This window comes from Ictidomys tridecemlineatus, chromosome 4, assembly GCF_052094955.1.
Source record: "Ictidomys tridecemlineatus isolate mIctTri1 chromosome 4, mIctTri1.hap1, whole genome shotgun sequence".
Classification (NCBI taxonomy): Eukaryota; Metazoa; Chordata; class Mammalia; order Rodentia; family Sciuridae; genus Ictidomys; species Ictidomys tridecemlineatus.
The window spans coordinates 175,015,844-175,036,439 of record NC_135480.1 but is presented as its reverse complement, the minus strand read 5'-3'; the positions used below and the strand labels follow the sequence as shown (position 1 = coordinate 175,036,439).

At 39.0% G+C, this 20,596-nt stretch overlaps 1 protein-coding gene and 2 long non-coding RNA genes across 9 annotated transcripts in view; 1 reads left to right on the top strand and 2 right to left on the bottom strand.

The window, feature by feature from the left end:
* The window catches only part of Gne (glucosamine (UDP-N-acetyl)-2-epimerase/N-acetylmannosamine kinase), a 77,273-nt gene that overhangs the window by 35,205 nt on the left and 21,472 nt on the right, over positions 1–20,596 (top strand). For all 7 annotated transcript variants that reach the window (XM_078047820.1, XM_078047821.1, XM_078047819.1 and 4 more), the window contains 2 exons: positions 1,995–2,082; positions 3,553–3,763. In XM_078047820.1, coding sequence (XP_077903946.1) covers positions 1,995–2,082; positions 3,553–3,763 — 299 coding nt within the window. The remainder of the gene's footprint in view (positions 1–1,994; positions 2,083–3,552; positions 3,764–20,596) is intronic.
* Positions 6,247–9,103, bottom strand: LOC144377309 (uncharacterized). The gene is made up of 2 exons (XR_013438177.1): positions 6,976–9,103; positions 6,247–6,916 (listed from the first exon to the last, which is right to left on the bottom strand). It is a non-coding gene; the product is annotated as an uncharacterized LOC144377309 (long non-coding RNA).
* LOC144377307 (uncharacterized) lies at positions 13,136–15,992 on the bottom strand. The gene is made up of 2 exons (XR_013438174.1): positions 13,865–15,992; positions 13,136–13,805 (listed from the first exon to the last, which is right to left on the bottom strand). It is a non-coding gene; the product is annotated as an uncharacterized LOC144377307 (long non-coding RNA).

The following is a 20,596-nucleotide window of genomic DNA, read 5'->3' as shown; positions in this document are numbered from 1 at the left end:
CCATGTCTATTAGATAACCACAGCAGAGATGGCATAAGCAACTAAATAGTTCAGGGAGAATTAGGGGTGGAGATAGAAATTTGGAAGTCATTGGCATATGGATGGTTATGTAGTTAGGACATCAGTTGAGCTGCTATCACAGAGACTTCTATCTGGCGTTTCTCTAACTCTTGCTATAGAGTCTGTATTTTCTTTTTCTTTTTTTTTTAAAGAGAGACAGAGAGAGAGAGAGAGAATTTTTTTAATATTTTTTAATTTTTCGGAGGACACAACATCTTTGTTCCTATGTGGTGCTGAGGATCAAACCTGGGCCGCATGCATGCCAGGCGAGCGCGCTACTGCTTGAGCCACATCCCCAGCCCGAGAGTCTGTATTTTCACCATTAGGAAGGAGAAAAAGGGGGAAGATGCCCTTCCCTTTAAAGGCATGACTTATAAGTTGCAAATACTTTTCACATTTACCAGGACTTAGTCACATGGCCATACTTAGCTAGTCTTTGGCTCGATGATCAGATGCTAAAAATTCCATTTCTAGAGTAAAAAAGAAAGATATCAAAGATAATGGCACTCTGCCCTAGATGGTATTTAAAACCAAGGACTAAATGAAATGAACCAGGGAGAGTTGTCAGAGAATGGAGTGTAGGACCAACCTCTGGAGCTCTTCAACATTAAGAGTTTTGGTGAAGAGGAAAGGCTAGCAAGGAAAATTGAAAAGGGCAGGGTGTATTGGTACATATCAGCAACTTGGGAGGCTGATGCATGGGGATCCCAAGTTAAGGCAGTCTTAGAGACTTTGTGAGATTGTCTCAGAATTAACATAAATAAAAAATAAAAAGGGCTAGGGATGAAGCTGAGTGGTAAAGCACCCTTAAGTTCAATGCTCAGTACCCAAAACAAGGAAATTGAGGGCTGGGGATATAGCTCAGTTGGTAAAGTGCTTGCTTTATATGTAGAAGGCCCTGGGTTCAATCTCCAGCACCACAAAACACACAAACACACACACACACACACACGCACACACACACACACACACACACACACACACACACACACCAAGAAAATTGAAAAGGAACTGCCAGTGAGAGATCAGAGGAAAATGAGAATATGATATCATAATGCCCAGAAAATAGTGTTTTGAGGAGGTGGTGGTGAATGCTGCTGAGAGTTAAGTATGATGTGAAAGGAGAATTGAACACTGGATTTGGCAATGTGGTCTGTTGGTTTGTGTCTTTCTGTCTCCACTCTTACATAAATGTACGTGCCCATTCAGGACTCCTTTCTTTCTTATTTTCCTTTATAGTTGTGCATATGTGGTGATGATGAGGGTAGCGGAGAATGTGTGTGTCTCCTGCCTGTCCACTGCTCATCCTTCTAACTGTGCTCTAAGTCCCCTCCCCTCTGCCTTCTCAGGGACTTGCCCATCAGGCATCCTTTCTCTTTCATGTATATTTAACCTCCTCATCTTAAACTTGTGTTGGCCTCTCAAATATTAAAAGCAAAAACAATCTCTCCTGTGACCTACACTCCTCTCCACTCTTCCACTCCTCTTAGCCAAGCCTGTTGAAAACGTGACCATTCTTACTATATTCCCTTTCTCAAATTGGTTAGGAAATGGAGGAAGAGAAAGTGCTACCTGAATAGCTCACCGGCAATTGACTGGCCAGTCATATCTGACCAGCTGATTGAATGATTGGCTAAGGAGATGGAAGACAGGGCAGGTTGAGAGTGGGCTCGACAGATGTCTAGGCAAGTGGGATGTGGATGCTGGATTAATCCACCTTATTTATTTCAATAAATAAACAAAACCATGATTTATTCTCTTTGGGAATAAAGAATCCTAGTGCCCTTAAATGTTTGATATATGGAAATCTTGCAGAATGCTCTGCAGTCCTTCTGAGTTTTAGGACTAAATTATGAATTCATTATACTGCCAACTTCTTTATTCTTTAGAGAGTCTCATGTCCAAATCATTAAAATGTGACATGATTTACCTAGGGGAGAATGTCCTTCATGTCCGGGATGCTGACACTCAAGACAAAATATTGCAAGCACTGCACCTTCAGTTTGGTAAACAATACCCTTGGTGAGTATATAACCTCTTTTTTAAAGTATTTTAAAAGGGGAAATAGTTCAGGCACCACTTTAAAGTTGCAGTGGACCAGTGTTTAGTCCCCATCTTAACAACTTTTCTTCTCATGCCCAGGGCTCCCTAGCTGCTGGTGAGATGGGAATGGCAGATATCTTACCCCTTATTATTGTCCCAAGGGTTCTAATGTAGAATTTATTTTTTAAACTTGTATCAGTTAATTATACAGTACTTTGGCTAGAAAATACTATTTTAACCTAATTTGACTTTCTAGAAGTATTACATAGTGTAACTAATTTTCTTAAAAAATATTCTAGTCAGGGGCAGGGGTTGTGGTTCAGTGGTAGGGCAGTTGTCTAGCATGTGTGAGGCACTGGATTTGATTCTCAGCACTGCATATAAATAAATAAAATAAAAATCCACCAATAACTAAAAAAATATTTTAAAAAAATTCTAGGGCTGGGGGTTGTGGCTCAGTGATTGAGTGCTTGCTTTACATTCAGGAGGCACTGGGTTCGAACCTCAGCACCACATAAATAAATAAGTAAATAAATAAAGATATTGTGTCTATTAAAAAAATTCTAGTTCAGAATTTTGATTAATTTTGGCTGTCCTTTCTACTTCAAATTGATGAATTTTCTCAGAAAGGTAAAGATAAAACTTCTAAAAAAGCAAGACAAAAATGCAGACACTTAGTTATTCTATTGCTGCAGAGATCCAGATGTCATTTTATTTTATTTAGTTATGTGTAATTATGATTTCCAGTTTTTTAATTGACAGATAATATCGTGAATCATCATATGTCTTGTACATGATGCTTTGAAATTGTGCAACACACATTGCACAAATGTTATTTTATTTTGGTTTATGTATTTATAAATTATTTTTTGCAATGAGGAGGATCAAACCCAGGGCCTCATGAATTCTAGGCAAACACTATTCCTTTGAGGTACACTACCAGACATGTTATTTTATTTTTAATTTTTTTTCTTTTTAGTTACACATGACAGTAGAATGTATTTTGACATATTATATATACATGTAGTATAACTTCCCATTCTTTGTGGTTGTACATGATAAGTTTCATGTCGTGTATTCATATATGAACATAGGAAAGTTATGTCTGATTATTCTACTGTCTTTCCCATTCCCATCTCCCCTCCCTCCCCCGCATACCCTGCTGTCCAATCTGCATATCAGAGAGAACATTGGGCCTTTGTTTTTTGGGGGATTGCCTTATTTTACCTAGCATGGTAGCTTCCAGTTCCTCTATTTACTGGAAAATGCCATAATTTCATTCTTCTTTATGGCTGAGTAAATATTCCATTATGTACATATACCATCCAGGATGTTATTTTAAAAAGGAGCAATATAAACTATTTTTACCTGAACCTTCAGATTTCATTAAACCACACCCTCAACATCACTTAATGTATACAGTTAATTTAATTGTTTTGGATATTGTAGTTCAAAGATATATGGAGATGGAAATGCTGTTCCAAGGATTTTGAAGTTTCTCAAATCTATTGACCTTCAAGAGCCATTGCAAAAGAAATTCTGCTTTCCTCCTGTGAAGGAGAATATCTCTCAAGATATCGACCATATTCTTGAAACTCTAAGTGCCTTGGCTGTTGATCTTGGTGGAACGAACCTCCGAGTTGCAATAGTCAGCATGAAGGTATACTCACTGCTCAGCTCTTAATTTTGCATCCCATTTGAGTAATTGAGTTTTAAAATGTATAGTTGGAAGACAGGACTAGAAACATACAAGAGTGTGTAATCATTTGCCTATAGTATTGATTTTGAATCTATTACAATGTTTGTCTTGTTTATCAACTGTTAACATTTCAAAGAAGTAAATTTTCAGGGAATTCAAGGTAGCAGACTTGAATGAACAATGGGGAGAAAAGACACTTTTAGGCATCAGAGAGGGCTTTTGCCACCCAGGAGACCTGAAAGTATTGGAGTAGTCACAGTGGAATAGAGTGTGAAGTATGCTGATCACCATCTCCACCCAGCCAAGAGGACGTGCATCTGCATGGGGTGAAAGAAGTTGCTTCTTCTCTCAGATATTATCAGATAGATGAGTTCTCCACTTTGCATTTTTATAAGTATATTCTTTATTGAAGAGAGCATATCTTTATTAACTAGACATCAACACAGCATTGACAGGCTGAGAGTACCTTCATGATCTCTGAATGACTTAATGAGGAAAAACCTTTGTTTGATATTATAAAGTTTTAGAAGTGCACAAGAAATAGCAAAGATTTTAAAAACAAAAATACAGGAAGCTTGTTAATATCATTAATCAAAAATACAGAAAAGCAAAACAAAACATACTTTTCCTAAGAGAAACTAAAAGGCCTCCCCTGTGCTTTTTTTTTTTTTTTTTTTAGCGCCAGGGATCAAACCCTGGACTTCGCACGTGCACATTAGGCAAGTGCTCTATCATGGAGCTACACCGCAGTCTAATAAACACTTAAGAAAAAAAGTTAATAGAACAATATTTTCTTAATCTGAAGAGGATTTATTTCTTATCCATGGCCAGTATTCTTTGTGAAATTCTAGAGGCATTCCTGTTGAAATCAAGAAAAAAAATCTTTTGCAACATTATTTTAATATAATTCTAAAAATTACAAAGGGAAAAAATAAGGAATAGCAAAAATGGAGATTGCGGACAGAATAAAACAAAAATATTATTTAGATAATTTGAAGAAATCAGTAACTTATAGGGTTAATAAGATAATCAAGTAACATGGTTGGATATTATGAAAAATATGTAAGTATCAATAATTTTCTACCTAGGTGAAATTGTAGACAAAGATTTGAATTTTCCTTTAGGTGGTGTTTGTTGACTCCCCTGCATATTTAGATTACTTGGAAGCTTTAAGAAAACACAGATGCCTGGCTCCCACCCCAGACTAATAACATTGGAATTTCTGGGGATGGGTGGACATATCAGTATTTGTTAAGAGTAGATTCTGATATACAGTGAGGTTGGGAAACACTCCTCTAGATTGCTTTAAAAAACTTTTTAAAAAAAATTTGTACTTTTTAGTTATAAATGACAGTAGAATGTATTTTGACGTGTCATATATACATGAAATATAATTTCCCATTCTTATGGTTGTACATGATGTGGAGTTACACTGGTTGTGTATTCTTATATGAACACAGGAAAGTTATGTTTGATTCATTCTACTGTCTTTCCCATTCCCATACCCCAGATTGATTTTTAATGACTGTTATTAGTAATAGTTTTAACCCTTATATTGATATGTAAAAATCCCTTAATAACAAAAGAATTGAAAGAGAAAAAGAGACTCTATTCAAAACAACTACTCCTGAAGAATAATCAAAACCAGAAAACTATGTGATGTACATAAAGAAAATTATAAAACTTTACTATAAAATATAAAGGCCTAAAAAAGTGTCCTTGGTGAAAGTACTGAATATTTCAAAAATGTCAATAGTCCCCAAATTGGATTATAAATTTAATATAATTCTAGTCAATATTCCAATGGGATTTTGAAGTTAAATAAAATTATCATAAATCAGTTTTTTTTTAAGTTTAGCATTATTCTTAAATTAATACATAAGTGAGCTAGTGTGGCAGCACATGCCTGTAATCCTAGCTACTCTGGAGGCTGAGGCAGAAGGATCATAAGTTCAAGGCCAGCCTGAGCGATTTAGAGTCCCTGTCTCAAAATAAAAAGGGCTGTGATGAAGACTTGGACAAAACACTAATATCGTTTCTAAGAGCTCAAGGATCTCTTCTTTGGGCATGACCCCACTACCCATTAAAGTGCCCATCTGGGTGAACTAAAAACTGTGTAGAAATTCCTGTTTGTTCCTGCTAACACTTGAAGATAGGGCTTCTGTCTGCCTTCCATATATAGGAAGCAGGAACCTAACTTCCAAAAGCAGCAATTAATTAATCCAGGTGGATTACACATAGACCAACCCACATCCTGCTTTTATAATTTGTATTACCTTGACACTATTGAGCTTCTCATCACTTGTGTTATACTCTGTTTAGTCACTTCTATATAAAGTAAAGTTGAGTTTACATCACCTTGTTTCTTAGTGCAATAATATACTGCTGATGAATGCCAAGGCCAATGTCTCGGCTTGGCACCAGAATCACGAGGCACTCACAGCTTTGTAGGTTCAAACAGCAATTCTTTATTCCAGCTCTCACACCACCTCCACACAGGTCCAGGGGCAAACGCGTTCTCCTGTCTCCCGCACAAACCACCTACTCCACGAGGCTATCTCCAAATCCCATTCTAATCTCACGAGAACTCAACGGGAACAAGCAGCAGGAACACCCTAATCCCAGCAATAATCTTCAACTTCCAACTTCCCTAAAACCCATTATCTTAAACTGGCAACGCCTTAAACTCAAGGAGCTGGTTACTTCCTCAAACCTGATCAGCTCTAAACCCGGATCTGCCTAGGTCCTTGAGCAAGGTCACCTCATTAAAGCATGCATGCAATGTCCCATCAAATGTCCTCTAAGCAGCATGGGGTACGCTTGGCAAGGAAATTTCGATGCGTCATTCCTACTTGGTAATGGCCCTCAGCATCTCCCCCCTTCTGATTAATTAAACAACAAGCAATGCGGCTTAGGACCGTGCCTGGTAGGTTGTCCAATTCAACATATGGTTCTTACCCGTCATCGGATGAACTGACCTCTAGGCGTCAGTCCCCTGTCTTAGGTTGAATCCACTGCAATCAGATCAACCCGTCGCTGACTACTGGTCCAGCATTCAGCCATGCTTGTGGATAGGCCTAAGCACCAGTGGGGGGGGTGAGGTTCTTGCCTCACCTCTGTTGGCCCCCAAATTTAACCTTGGTGCCAGTGGGGGGGTGAGGTTCTTGCCTCACCTCTGTTGGCCCCCAAATTTTAGACCATCACTAGTAGAAGGGAGGAAGATACAGAAATGCCACGACACCAAGCCAATTGACGGCTCCTTTGGAAAAATTGCATCACTGGTGACACCATCAGCAAAGATGTCAGCATTACCACAATTAACATGGGGTGCGCTGGCAAGGAAATTGCATCACTGGTGACACCATCAGCAAAAATATGCCAGCAGTACCACAATTCGCTGCACCAGACGATAGTTCACAATGCATGCAACTGATATATAGTCCAGGCAAGTTCTGCAGGCAGTTCAAATCGGAGGAGTCTATCAATATGTCCATTTCCTCCCAAAGTAAATCAAGTCCTTGATTGAGCATTACTTGTTGAGTTATATTCATTGATGCATCAGTTTATACAGTTTACTGTGGTAGCTATCATAGAAGCTGTAGTTTGGTTTTCTTTGTCTTCACCGGCACTGGGATGGAGATGGGAATTCTGGCAATGATGTTAAAGAGACATTATCCTGAACAGAATTATTAAATATGATGAAAAGGAAAAGTGAAAGTAAACAAACAGATCTGTTAATCACCTTTAAAAACAATAGTAAGCAAACAGATCTGTTAATCACCTTTGAAAGCAATCATTAACAGCTGTTAACTAATTTAAATTAAACCACTTAAATCACGTGAATAAAAAAAAAATTCGGATCCATTTTTTCATGAGCGCTCCTCATATAAAAATATGGACATACACACATACTGACATGCAACACAAAACAGGGTACACATGACATACAACATATAAGACAATAATAACGGCCTTGTAGCTTTACCTAGGTAAAATCTCCATTGCAATGTTTAAAAACTCCACAGTCAAAAAATAAAACACAGTCAAAAAACAAAACTGATCAGAAAAACATTAACCTAGGTTTGTATGAGCTCAAAAAATAAAATAGAACTTTACGATGTGGGAAAAATGCAATAATAAAATAGATATTGAAAAAAGGCACCGTGGTTAATCACTGTCGCAGATGTAAGAATAGCCAAGCTGGAGCTCTGGATATCAGCTGTTATGGATTTCAGTCAAATCATCTTCTTTTTCTGTAGAAATTGTTTTGGTTAACCTCTCTGGAATCCAAATCGGCTGCTGTTCTCCCTGTGGGAACACACAAACGGAACCCCGACTCCAGACAATAACTGGGTCGGGACCTTTCCATTGTCCTGTTAGAATATCTTTCCAAAGTACCTTAGGCTTATGTACATTTTTCGGATACATATGTCTTTCCGCAGCAGTAAGTCCTGATGAATCCAAATTTAGAAAGTTTAGAGTAAAAAGAGTTAAGTTTATCTTTGGGGGATATATACCCCTTTCCAATTCCCTCTTTTTGTTTTAATAGGTACGTTTTAATAGTTTGATGAGCTCTTTCAACTATGCCTTGTCCCTGTGGATTGTATGGGATTCCTGTTATATGAGTAATACCAAATGATGAGCAAAATTGTTTAAAAGATTTAGACGTATAACCAGGACCGTTATCAGTTTTTAACTGTTTAGGAACACCCACAGTGGCAAAATTTTGTAAGCAATGAGCTATAACATCTTTAGTTTTTTCTCCGGCATGAAGGGAGCCCATCAAAAATCCGGAAGAAGTATCAACTGTAACATGTAAATATTTTAATTTTCCAAATTCTGGCAAGTGTGTGACGTCCATCTGCCAAATATGGTTAGGTATCAGTCCTCTAGGATTGACTCCAAGATTAACTTGTCGTAAAAAGGTCACACAATTTTGACATTGTTTTATTATATGCCTGGCTTGTTCCTTAGTTATTTTAAAACGCTTTTGTAAAGTATTAGCGTTAACATGAAACCTTTTATGAAAATTTGTAGCTTCTTCTACAGTAGAAAAAATATGTATATCATGTGTAGTTTTATCTGCTAAATCATTGCCCAAACTAAGGGCTCCAGGCAATCCTGTATGTGCCCTGATATGTCCTATGAAGAATGGATCTTTTCTATCCCAGATTAGACTTTGTATAGTGGAAAACAAAGAGAAAACAGTAGAGGAAGGGGAAATCCTACCAGCATCTTCAAGGGATGTTATAGCATTAACTACATACTGGCTATCAGAGAATAAATTAAATACAGAATCTTTGAACATCACAAAAGCTTGTAGAACTGCATTAAGCTCTACCTTTTGAGCTGACTGTTTGGGAACTAAAAATGTAAAAGTTTGATCAGGGGTAACTACTGCAGCTGTACCATTATTAGACCCATCAGTGAATATATTTGGAGCATTCATGATAGGTGTTTTTCTTGTCATTTTAGGAAAAACTACAGGATGCTTAGACCAAAAAGACAACAAAGGATTAGATGGTAAATGATTATCAAATGAAACATTCGATTTACACATGATTATTGCCCAAGTATTTAATTCATTAGCTAACTCATCAATTTGCTCCATAGTATATGGAGTAATAATTTTATTGGGAGAAATTCCAAACACTGTCTTTGCTGCTCTTATACCTTTGAGTATTAATTGTCCTACAGCCTCAGGATACCTAGTAAGAATAGTGTTAGGAGAATAAGATAAATGTATCCACAATAATGGACCTTCCTGCCAAAATACTCCTGTAGGAATATTTCTTGTTGGTAGTACAATAAATAATAAAGGCAAACTTATATCAATTCTATCTAAATGCATATTTTCCATATATGTCTCAATAATTTTTAATGCCTTTCTAGCTTTAGGAGTTAACATTCGGGGTGAATTTGGATCTGATGGACCTTTTAGAATATCAAATAAAGGTCCCAACTCTCCTGTTGGTATGCCTAGATAAGGCCTTATCCAATTTATATCTCCCAACAACTTTTGAAAGTCATTAAGTGATTTGAGTTGATCTACTCGTATTTGAATTTTAGGTGGACGGACCATGGTTGAGGATAATAGAACTCCTAAATAATTAATTGGAAAATTTAATTGTACTTTGTCTATTCCTATCTCTAGATTATAATTTTTTAACAAGTTTGTAAGTGTGGCATAACATTCCAGCAATGTGTTTTTATCTTTATGTGCCAATAATACATCATCCATATAGTGAAATATTTTTAGTTCAGGATTTTGATTTCTAAGTGGCTGGATTGCTTTATTAACATATATTTGACACATAGTTGGACTGTTAGCCATTCCTTGAGGGAGTACTTTCCATTCATATCTCTCATCAGGACCTTCATGATTTAATGCAGGGATAGTAAATGCAAAACGTGGACTATCCTCGGCATGAATTGGAATCGAAAAAAAGCAATCTTTAATGTCTATAGCTAAAACATGCCACGTTTTTGGTAAAGCAGACAATTGAGGAATCCCTGATTGAGCAGGTCCCATAATGACCATTTCATTATTAATTGCTCTTAAATCTTGTAATAATCTCCATTTACCCGATTTCTTTTTGATAACAAAAATGGGAGTATTATGGGGAGATACGGAAGGTTGTAAATGTCCTTCCGCTAATTGTTGTTTGACCAGATCATGGGCTACTTGTATCTTTTCTTTAGTCAGGGGCCACTGAGGAACCCACACTGGTCTTTCTGATTTCCAAGTAATTTTGATTGTCTCAGTGGCCCTTTCTGAAAATCCAACCCATGTCTGTCTGTTCCTTGATCTATTTGAATTGGCGCTGCTATACCTTGTTCTTGTTTTCCTAATCTTTTTTCTTTCCTGATACCTTGTCTAGCCCTAGTAGTGGGCACATTAGGATTGATGTTATTTGTTAACATCAAACCTAGTTGATCTAGGACATCTCGTCCCCATAAATTAATAGGAAGGTGATCCAAAACATATGGCTGTATAGTTCCTTCACATCCTTCAGGATCCTTCCAATCTAATACCATAGCACTTCTATGGGGATTAGTCGCCACTCCTAGGCCTCGAAGCGTTTGAGTGGCTTGTTGTAATGGCCAATGTTTTGGCCATTCTTGAAGAGATATGATGCTAAGGTCAGCACCTGTGTCCAGCAGTCCATTAAAGTCACGACCCTGAATATTTAGTTTTAACATTGGGCGAGAATCTAAATTTAAAGACAACATAGCCCAATCTACACCTGTGGAGCCTAATCCCTTGGAACCTCTTTCTACATTAAGACTAGAGAACTTATTATGTAGGCTGGGTAGTATTAACAACTGTGCTATTCTATCTCCAGGTGAAATTACTGATATACCTCCTGGAGAACTAGCTATAATTTTTATTTCACCTACATAATCGGGATCAATTACCCCAGGACTTATCATAAGTCCTTTTAATGTAGATGAACTACGTCCCAACAATAAGCCTACTGTTCCTTGGGGAAGAGGTCCTTTTACTCCTGTGGGAATGATTTGAACTCCCATCTCTGGAGTTAATACTGCTCTGGCAGAGGCGCAGATGTCCAACCCTGCGCTCCCTCGGGTTTGTCTGATGAGGGATTTAATGGACAATGTGTCCTGGGCACCACCCTGATGGGGTTTCTGGGTTCCTCCACTGCCCCGTATATTTGTGGTTGTGGGCCCCGGAGCATTGGGCCCCCCGGTCCGTTTTTTGGCAATGAAGCCTGGTGCCTTTCTCCACGATATCGTGGGTAAATACCTGATCCTTGTCCGTTTTTTGATAAGGGAGTACCTTCTGTGGTGGTTTGAGAACGGCATTCATTAGCCCAATGTCTCCCTCTACGGCATCGTGGGCAAATACCCGGTATTCTATTCCTTTGATTTCTAGTTTTGTTAAACCCTCCTCTTATGGGGCAACTCCTTTTAAAATGTCCTGTTTGTTCACAATTATAGCATGTTTCTAGCCTGGCATCTAAAGCCTGTTGTACTGCAGCTGCCAAGACTTGCCCTTGTTCATTAACATCTCTACATAATTTAATATATGTGTTTAAATCTTCATGTCTCCATGGTCTAATAACCTCTCTGCAGCAACGATTTGCTTGGTCATAAGCCAGTTGTTTTATTAATGGCATTGCTTGTTCTGTGTCACCAAAAATTTTGGCAGCCGTTTGAATAAGCCTATCTACAAAGTCAGCGTAAGGTTCATTAGGTCTCTGTATTACCTTAGATAGCTGACCTTGTAAATCTCCATGTCCTTGTAAAGTCTTCCATGCCCTAACTGCGTCTGCAGCAATCTGTACATATACAGCAGGATCATATTCCATTTGTTGCCGCTGACCCTCATAAGGTCCCCTTCCTAATAACATTTCAAGACTTCTTTGAGGGTAACCGGCTGCTGCATTTCGCCTAGCTGTCTCCATGCAAAATTCCTCATTGGCAACCTTCCATAACAAATATTGTCCTCCATTTAGCACAGATTTACACATGCTAGCCCAATCTGCTGGCGTCATGTCCAAGTTAGTAATGGACTCCACCATGCTTACCGTGAAGGGGGCTTGAGGACCATAGGTTGTTACAGCCTCCTTTAACTGCTTCACTGTGTTAAATTCTAAAATACGGTGAATTCGCCGCCCTCCTGCCTGTTCAAATACAGGGCATGCTAATCTTTGAGGTCCTGTCTCAGGATCCCATCTATCAACTACGGGGTTTGAGGGCCACTCAGCTGTCTCCATCGGTGGGGCTGTTGGTTGAATTACACCCTCTGGTAAAACGGAGTTAGTGACAGCCTCTTGTTGTGGCCTTTTTTCTAATAACCCCTTTTCCTTTAAATTTTCTCCCTTTCTCTGACTAGCTCGAGAGACCTTCTCTTTTGCTTGACCTAAAATGTCTTCCTCCATGGTCTGAATCTCTAACAATTTACTTAACACTTTTTCGGCTTCTTTTTTAATAATTTCTAATCTTCTATAAAGATAACGCAACCCAATAAGATAACACAAAACAAAACCACAACTGAATGAAACAAAAACTGAATAAAAATTCACTGTATCAATTTTCTCTTTCTCGGGGCTAACAAACTTCAAACCTTGAGCCAACCATTTTTCCCAGTTTGCCTGAGAAATTTCTAGGGATAGGCAGCTTGAAACAAAAACGAAATAAATCAAAACAAGAACACATTGTTTTTTGAAATGGTCACCCATTCTCTCGCCTTCCCTCAGGGGTGAGCGATTTTACTCACCTCCAAATTCAGACGTTCCGCGTACGGGCCACCAAAATGCCAAGGCCAATGTCTCGGCTTGGCCACCAGAATCACGAGGCACTCACAGCTTTGTAGGTTCAAACAGCAATTCTTTATTCCAGCTCTCACACCACCTCCACACAGGTCCAGGGGCAAACGCGTTCTCCTGTCTCCCGCACAAACCACCTACTCCACGAGGCTATCTCCAAATCCCATTCTAATCTCACGAGAACTCAACGGGAACAAGCAGCAGGAACACCCTAATCCCAGCAATAATCTTCAACTTCCAACTTCCCTAAAACCCATTATCTTAAACTGGCAACGCCTTAAACTCAAGGAGCTGGTTACTTCCTCAAACCTGATCAGCTCTAAACCCGGATCTGCCTAGGTCCTTGAGCAAGGTCACCTCATTAAAGCATGCATGCAATGTCCCATCAAATGTCCTCTAAGCAGCATGGGGTACGCTTGGCAAGGAAATTTCGATGCGTCATTCCTACTTGGTAATGGCCCTCAGCATCTCCCCCCTTCTGATTAATTAAACAACAAGCAATGCGGCTTAGGACCGTGCCTGGTAGGTTGTCCAATTCAACATATGGTTCTTACCCGTCATCGGATGAACTGACCTCTAGGCGTCAGTCCCCTGTCTTAGGTTGAATCCACTGCAATCAGATCAACCCGTCGCTGACTACTGGTCCAGCATTCAGCCATGCTTGTGGATAGGCCTAAGCACCAGTGGGGGGGGTGAGGTTCTTGCCTCACCTCTGTTGGCCCCCAAATTTAACCTTGGTGCCAGTGGGGGGGTGAGGTTCTTGCCTCACCTCTGTTGGCCCCCAAATTTTAGACCATCACTAGTAGAAGGGAGGAAGATACAGAAATGCCACGACACCAAGCCAATTGACGGCTCCTTTGGAAAAATTGCATCACTGGTGACACCATCAGCAAAGATGTCAGCATTACCACAATTAACATGGGGTGCGCTGGCAAGGAAATTGCATCACTGGTGACACCATCAGCAAAAATATGCCAGCAGTACCACAATTCGCTGCACCAGACGATAGTTCACAATGCATGCAACTGATATATAGTCCAGGCAAGTTCTGCAGGCAGTTCAAATCGGAGGAGTCTATCAATATGTCCATTTCCTCCCAAAGTAAATCAAGTCCTTGATTGAGCATTACTTGTTGAGTTATATTCATTGATGCATCAGTTTATACAGTTTACTGTGGTAGCTATCATAGAAGCTGTAGTTTGGTTTTCTTTGTCTTCACCGGCACTGGGATGGAGATGGGAATTCTGGCAATGATGTTAAAGAGACATTATCCTGAACAGAATTATTAAATATGATGAAAAGGAAAAGTGAAAGTAAACAAACAGATCTGTTAATCACCTTTAAAAACAATAGTAAGCAAACAGATCTGTTAATCACCTTTGAAAGCAATCATTAACAGCTGTTAACTAATTTAAATTAAACCACTTAAATCACGTGAATAAAAAAAAAATTCGGATCCATTTTTTCATGAGCGCTCCTCATATAAAAATATGGACATACACACATACTGACATGCAACACAAAACAGGGTACACATGACATACAACATATAAGACAATAATAACGGCCTTGTAGCTTTACCTAGGTAAAATCTCCATTGCAATGTTTAAAAACTCCACAGTCAAAAAATAAAACACAGTCAAAAAACAAAACTGATCAGAAAAACATTAACCTAGGTTTGTATGAGCTCAAAAAATAAAATAGAACTTTACGATGTGGGAAAAATGCAATAATAAAATAGATATTGAAAAAAGGCACCGTGGTTAATCACTGTCGCAGATGTAAGAATAGCCAAGCTGGAGCTCTGGATATCAGCTGTTATGGATTTCAGTCAAATCATCTTCTTTTTCTGTAGAAATTGTTTTGGTTAACCTCTCTGGAATCCAAATCGGCTGCTGTTCTCCCTGTGGGAACACACAAACGGAACCCCGACTCCAGACAATAACTGGGTCGGGACCTTTCCATTGTCCTGTTAGAATATCTTTCCAAAGTACCTTAGGCTTATGTACATTTTTCGGATACATATGTCTTTCCGCAGCAGTAAGTCCTGATGAATCCAAATTTAGAAAGTTTAGAGTAAAAAGAGTTAAGTTTATCTTTGGGGGATATATACCCCTTTCCAATTCCCTCTTTTTGTTTTAATAGGTACGTTTTAATAGTTTGATGAGCTCTTTCAACTATGCCTTGTCCCTGTGGATTGTATGGGATTCCTGTTATATGAGTAATACCAAATGATGAGCAAAATTGTTTAAAAGATTTAGACGTATAACCAGGACCGTTATCAGTTTTTAACTGTTTAGGAACACCCACAGTGGCAAAATTTTGTAAGCAATGAGCTATAACATCTTTAGTTTTTTCTCCGGCATGAAGGGAGCCCATCAAAAATCCGGAAGAAGTATCAACTGTAACATGTAAATATTTTAATTTTCCAAATTCTGGCAAGTGTGTGACGTCCATCTGCCAAATATGGTTAGGTATCAGTCCTCTAGGATTGACTCCAAGATTAACTTGTCGTAAAAAGGTCACACAATTTTGACATTGTTTTATTATATGCCTGGCTTGTTCCTTAGTTATTTTAAAACGCTTTTGTAAAGTATTAGCGTTAACATGAAACCTTTTATGAAAATTTGTAGCTTCTTCTACAGTAGAAAAAATATGTATATCATGTGTAGTTTTATCTGCTAAATCATTGCCCAAACTAAGGGCTCCAGGCAATCCTGTATGTGCCCTGATATGTCCTATGAAGAATGGATCTTTTCTATCCCAGATTAGACTTTGTATAGTGGAAAACAAAGAGAAAACAGTAGAGGAAGGGGAAATCCTACCAGCATCTTCAAGGGATGTTATAGCATTAACTACATACTGGCTATCAGAGAATAAATTAAATACAGAATCTTTGAACATCACAAAAGCTTGTAGAACTGCATTAAGCTCTACCTTTTGAGCTGACTGTTTGGGAACTAAAAATGTAAAAGTTTGATCAGGGGTAACTACTGCAGCTGTACCATTATTAGACCCATCAGTGAATATATTTGGAGCATTCATGATAGGTGTTTTTCTTGTCATTTTAGGAAAAACTACAGGATGCTTAGACCAAAAAGACAACAAAGGATTAGATGGTAAATGATTATCAAATGAAACATTCGATTTACACATGATTATTGCCCAAGTATTTAATTCATTAGCTAACTCATCAATTTGCTCCATAGTATATGGAGTAATAATTTTATTGGGAGAAATTCCAAACACTGTCTTTGCTGCTCTTATACCTTTGAGTATTAATTGTCCTACAGCCTCAGGATACCTAGTAAGAATAGTGTTAGGAGAATAAGATAAATGTATCCACAATAATGGACCTTCCTGCCAAAATACTCCTGTAGGAATATTTCTTGTTGGTAGTACAATAAATAATAAAGGCAAACTTATATCAATTCTATCTAAATGCATATTTTCCATATATGTCTCAATAATTTTTAATGCCTTTCTAGCTTTAGGAGTTAACATTCGGGGTGAATTTGGATCTGATGGACCTTTTAGAATATCAAATAAAGGTCCCAACTCTCCTGTTGGTATGCCTAGATAAGGCCTTATCCAATTTATATCTCCCAACAACTTTTGAAAGTCATTAAGTGATTTGAGTTGATCTACTCGTATTTGAATTTTAGGTGGACGGACCATGGTTGAGGATAATAGAACTCCTAAATAATTAATTGGAAAATTTAATTGTACTTTGTCTATTCCTATCTCTAGATTATAATTTTTTAACAAGTTTGTAAGTGTGGCATAACATTCCAGCAATGTGTTTTTATCTTTATGTGCCAATAATACATCATCCATATAGTGAAATATTTTTAGTTCAGGATTTTGATTTCTAAGTGGCTGGATTGCTTTATTAACATATATTTGACACATAGTTGGACTGTTAGCCATTCCTTGAGGGAGTACTTTCCATTCATATCTCTCATCAGGACCTTCATGATTTAATGCAGGGATAGTAAATGCAAAACGTGGACTATCCTCGGCATGAATTGGAATCGAAAAAAAGCAATCTTTAATGTCTATAGCTAAAACATGCCACGTTTTTGGTAAAGCAGACAATTGAGGAATCCCTGATTGAGCAGGTCCCATAATGACCATTTCATTATTAATTGCTCTTAAATCTTGTAATAATCTCCATTTACCCGATTTCTTTTTGATAACAAAAATGGGAGTATTATGGGGAGATACGGAAGGTTGTAAATGTCCTTCCGCTAATTGTTGTTTGACCAGATCATGGGCTACTTGTATCTTTTCTTTAGTCAGGGGCCACTGAGGAACCCACACTGGTCTTTCTGATTTCCAAGTAATTTTGATTGTCTCAGTGGCCCTTTCTGAAAATCCAACCCATGTCTGTCTGTTCCTTGATCTATTTGAATTGGCGCTGCTATACCTTGTTCTTGTTTTCCTAATCTTTTTTCTTTCCTGATACCTTGTCTAGCCCTAGTAGTGGGCACATTAGGATTGATGTTATTTGTTAACATCAAACCTAGTTGATCTAGGACATCTCGTCCCCATAAATTAATAGGAAGGTGATCCAAAACATATGGCTGTATAGTTCCTTCACATCCTTCAGGATCCTTCCAATCTAATACCATAGCACTTCTATGGGGATTAGTCGCCACTCCTAGGCCTCGAAGCGTTTGAGTGGCTTGTTGTAATGGCCAATGTTTTGGCCATTCTTGAAGAGATATGATGCTAAGGTCAGCACCTGTGTCCAGCAGTCCATTAAAGTCACGACCCTGAATATTTAGTTTTAACATTGGGCGAGAATCTAAATTTAAAGACAACATAGCCCAATCTACACCTGTGGAGCCTAATCCCTTGGAACCTCTTTCTACATTAAGACTAGAGAACTTATTATGTAGGCTGGGTAGTATTAACAACTGTGCTATTCTATCTCCAGGTGAAATTACTGATATACCTCCTGGAGAACTAGCTATAATTTTTATTTCACCTACATAATCGGGATCAATTACCCCAGGACTTATCATAAGTCCTTTTAATGTAGATGAACTACGTCCCAACAATAAGCCTACTGTTCCTTGGGGAAGAGGTCCTTTTACTCCTGTGGGAATGATTTGAACTCCCATCTCTGGAGTTAATACTGCTCTGGCAGAGGCGCAGATGTCCAACCCTGCGCTCCCTCGGGTTTGTCTGATGAGGGATTTAATGGACAATGTGTCCTGGGCACCACCCTGATGGGGTTTCTGGGTTCCTCCACTGCCCCGTATATTTGTGGTTGTGGGCCCCGGAGCATTGGGCCCCCCGGTCCGTTTTTTGGCAATGAAGCCTGGTGCCTTTCTCCACGATATCGTGGGTAAATACCTGATCCTTGTCCGTTTTTTGATAAGGGAGTACCTTCTGTGGTGGTTTGAGAACGGCATTCATTAGCCCAATGTCTCCCTCTACGGCATCGTGGGCAAATACCCGGTATTCTATTCCTTTGATTTCTAGTTTTGTTAAACCCTCCTCTTATGGGGCAACTCCTTTTAAAATGTCCTGTTTGTTCACAATTATAGCATGTTTCTAGCCTGGCATCTAAAGCCTGTTGTACTGCAGCTGCCAAGACTTGCCCTTGTTCATTAACATCTCTACATAATTTAATATATGTGTTTAAATCTTCATGTCTCCATGGTCTAATAACCTCTCTGCAGCAACGATTTGCTTGGTCATAAGCCAGTTGTTTTATTAATGGCATTGCTTGTTCTGTGTCACCAAAAATTTTGGCAGCCGTTTGAATAAGCCTATCTACAAAGTCAGCGTAAGGTTCATTAGGTCTCTGTATTACCTTAGATAGCTGACCTTGTAAATCTCCATGTCCTTGTAAAGTCTTCCATGCCCTAACTGCGTCTGCAGCAATCTGTACATATACAGCAGGATCATATTCCATTTGTTGCCGCTGACCCTCATAAGGTCCCCTTCCTAATAACATTTCAAGACTTCTTTGAGGGTAACCGGCTGCTGCATTTCGCCTAGCTGTCTCCATGCAAAATTCCTCATTGGCAACCTTCCATAACAAATATTGTCCTCCATTTAGCACAGATTTACACATGCTAGCCCAATCTGCTGGCGTCATGTCCAAGTTAGTAATGGACTCCACCATGCTTACCGTGAAGGGGGCTTGAGGACCATAGGTTGTTACAGCCTCCTTTAACTGCTTCACTGTGTTAAATTCTAAAATACGGTGAATTCGCCGCCCTCCTGCCTGTTCAAATACAGGGCATGCTAATCTTTGAGGTCCTGTCTCAGGATCCCATCTATCAACTACGGGGTTTGAGGGCCACTCAGCTGTCTCCATCGGTGGGGCTGTTGGTTGAATTACACCCTCTGGTAAAACGGAGTTAGTGACAGCCTCTTGTTGTGGCCTTTTTTCTAATAACCCCTTTTCCTTTAAATTTTCTCCCTTTCTCTGACTAGCTCGAGAGACCTTCTCTTTTGCTTGACCTAAAATGTCTTCCTCCATGGTCTGAATCTCTAACAATTTACTTAACACTTTTTCGGCTTCTTTTTTAATAATTTCTAATCTTCTATAAAGATAACGCAACCCAATAAGATAACACAAAACAAAACCACAACTGAATGAAACAAAAACTGAATAAAAATTCACTGTATCAATTTTCTCTTTCTCGGGGCTAACAAACTTCAAACCTTGAGCCAACCATTTTTCCCAGTTTGCCTGAGAAATTTCTAGGGATAGGCAGCTTGAAACAAAAACGAAATAAATCAAAACAAGAACACATTGTTTTTTGAAATGGTCACCCATTCTCTCGCCTTCCCTCAGGGGTGAGCGATTTTACTCACCTCCAAATTCAGACGTTCCGCGTACGGGCCACCAAAATGCCAAGGCCAATGTCTCGGCTTGGCCACCAGAATCACGAGGCACTCACAGCTTTGTAGGTTCAAACAGCAATTCTTTATTCCAGCTCTCACACCACCTCCACACAGGTCCAGGGGCAAACGCGTTCTCCTGTCTCCCGCACAAACCACCTACTCCACGAGGCTATCTCCAAATCCCATTCTAATCTCACGAGAACTCAACGGGAACAAGCAGCAGGAACACCCTAATCCCAGCAATAATCTTCAACTTCCAACTTCCCTAAAATCCATTATCTTAAACTGGCAACGCCTTAAACTCAAGGAGCCGGTTACTTCCTCAAACCTGATCAGCTCTAAACCCGGATCTGCCTAGGTCCTTGAGCAAGGTCACCTCATTAAAGCATGCATGCAATGTCCCATCAAATGTCCTCTAAGCAGCATGGGGTACGCTTGGCAAGGAAATTTCGATGCGTCATTCCTACTTGGTAATGGCCCTCAGCAGATGAAAACTTTTCCTTACCAATTACTTAGCATGCTGGAGGCCCTAGGTTCATTGCCAGTACCAAAAGAAAATAATAAAAATATACAAGTGAGATGAATTAAGAAAAAATATAAAAATAGGAACAAAAAATAGGAGGGATTATCC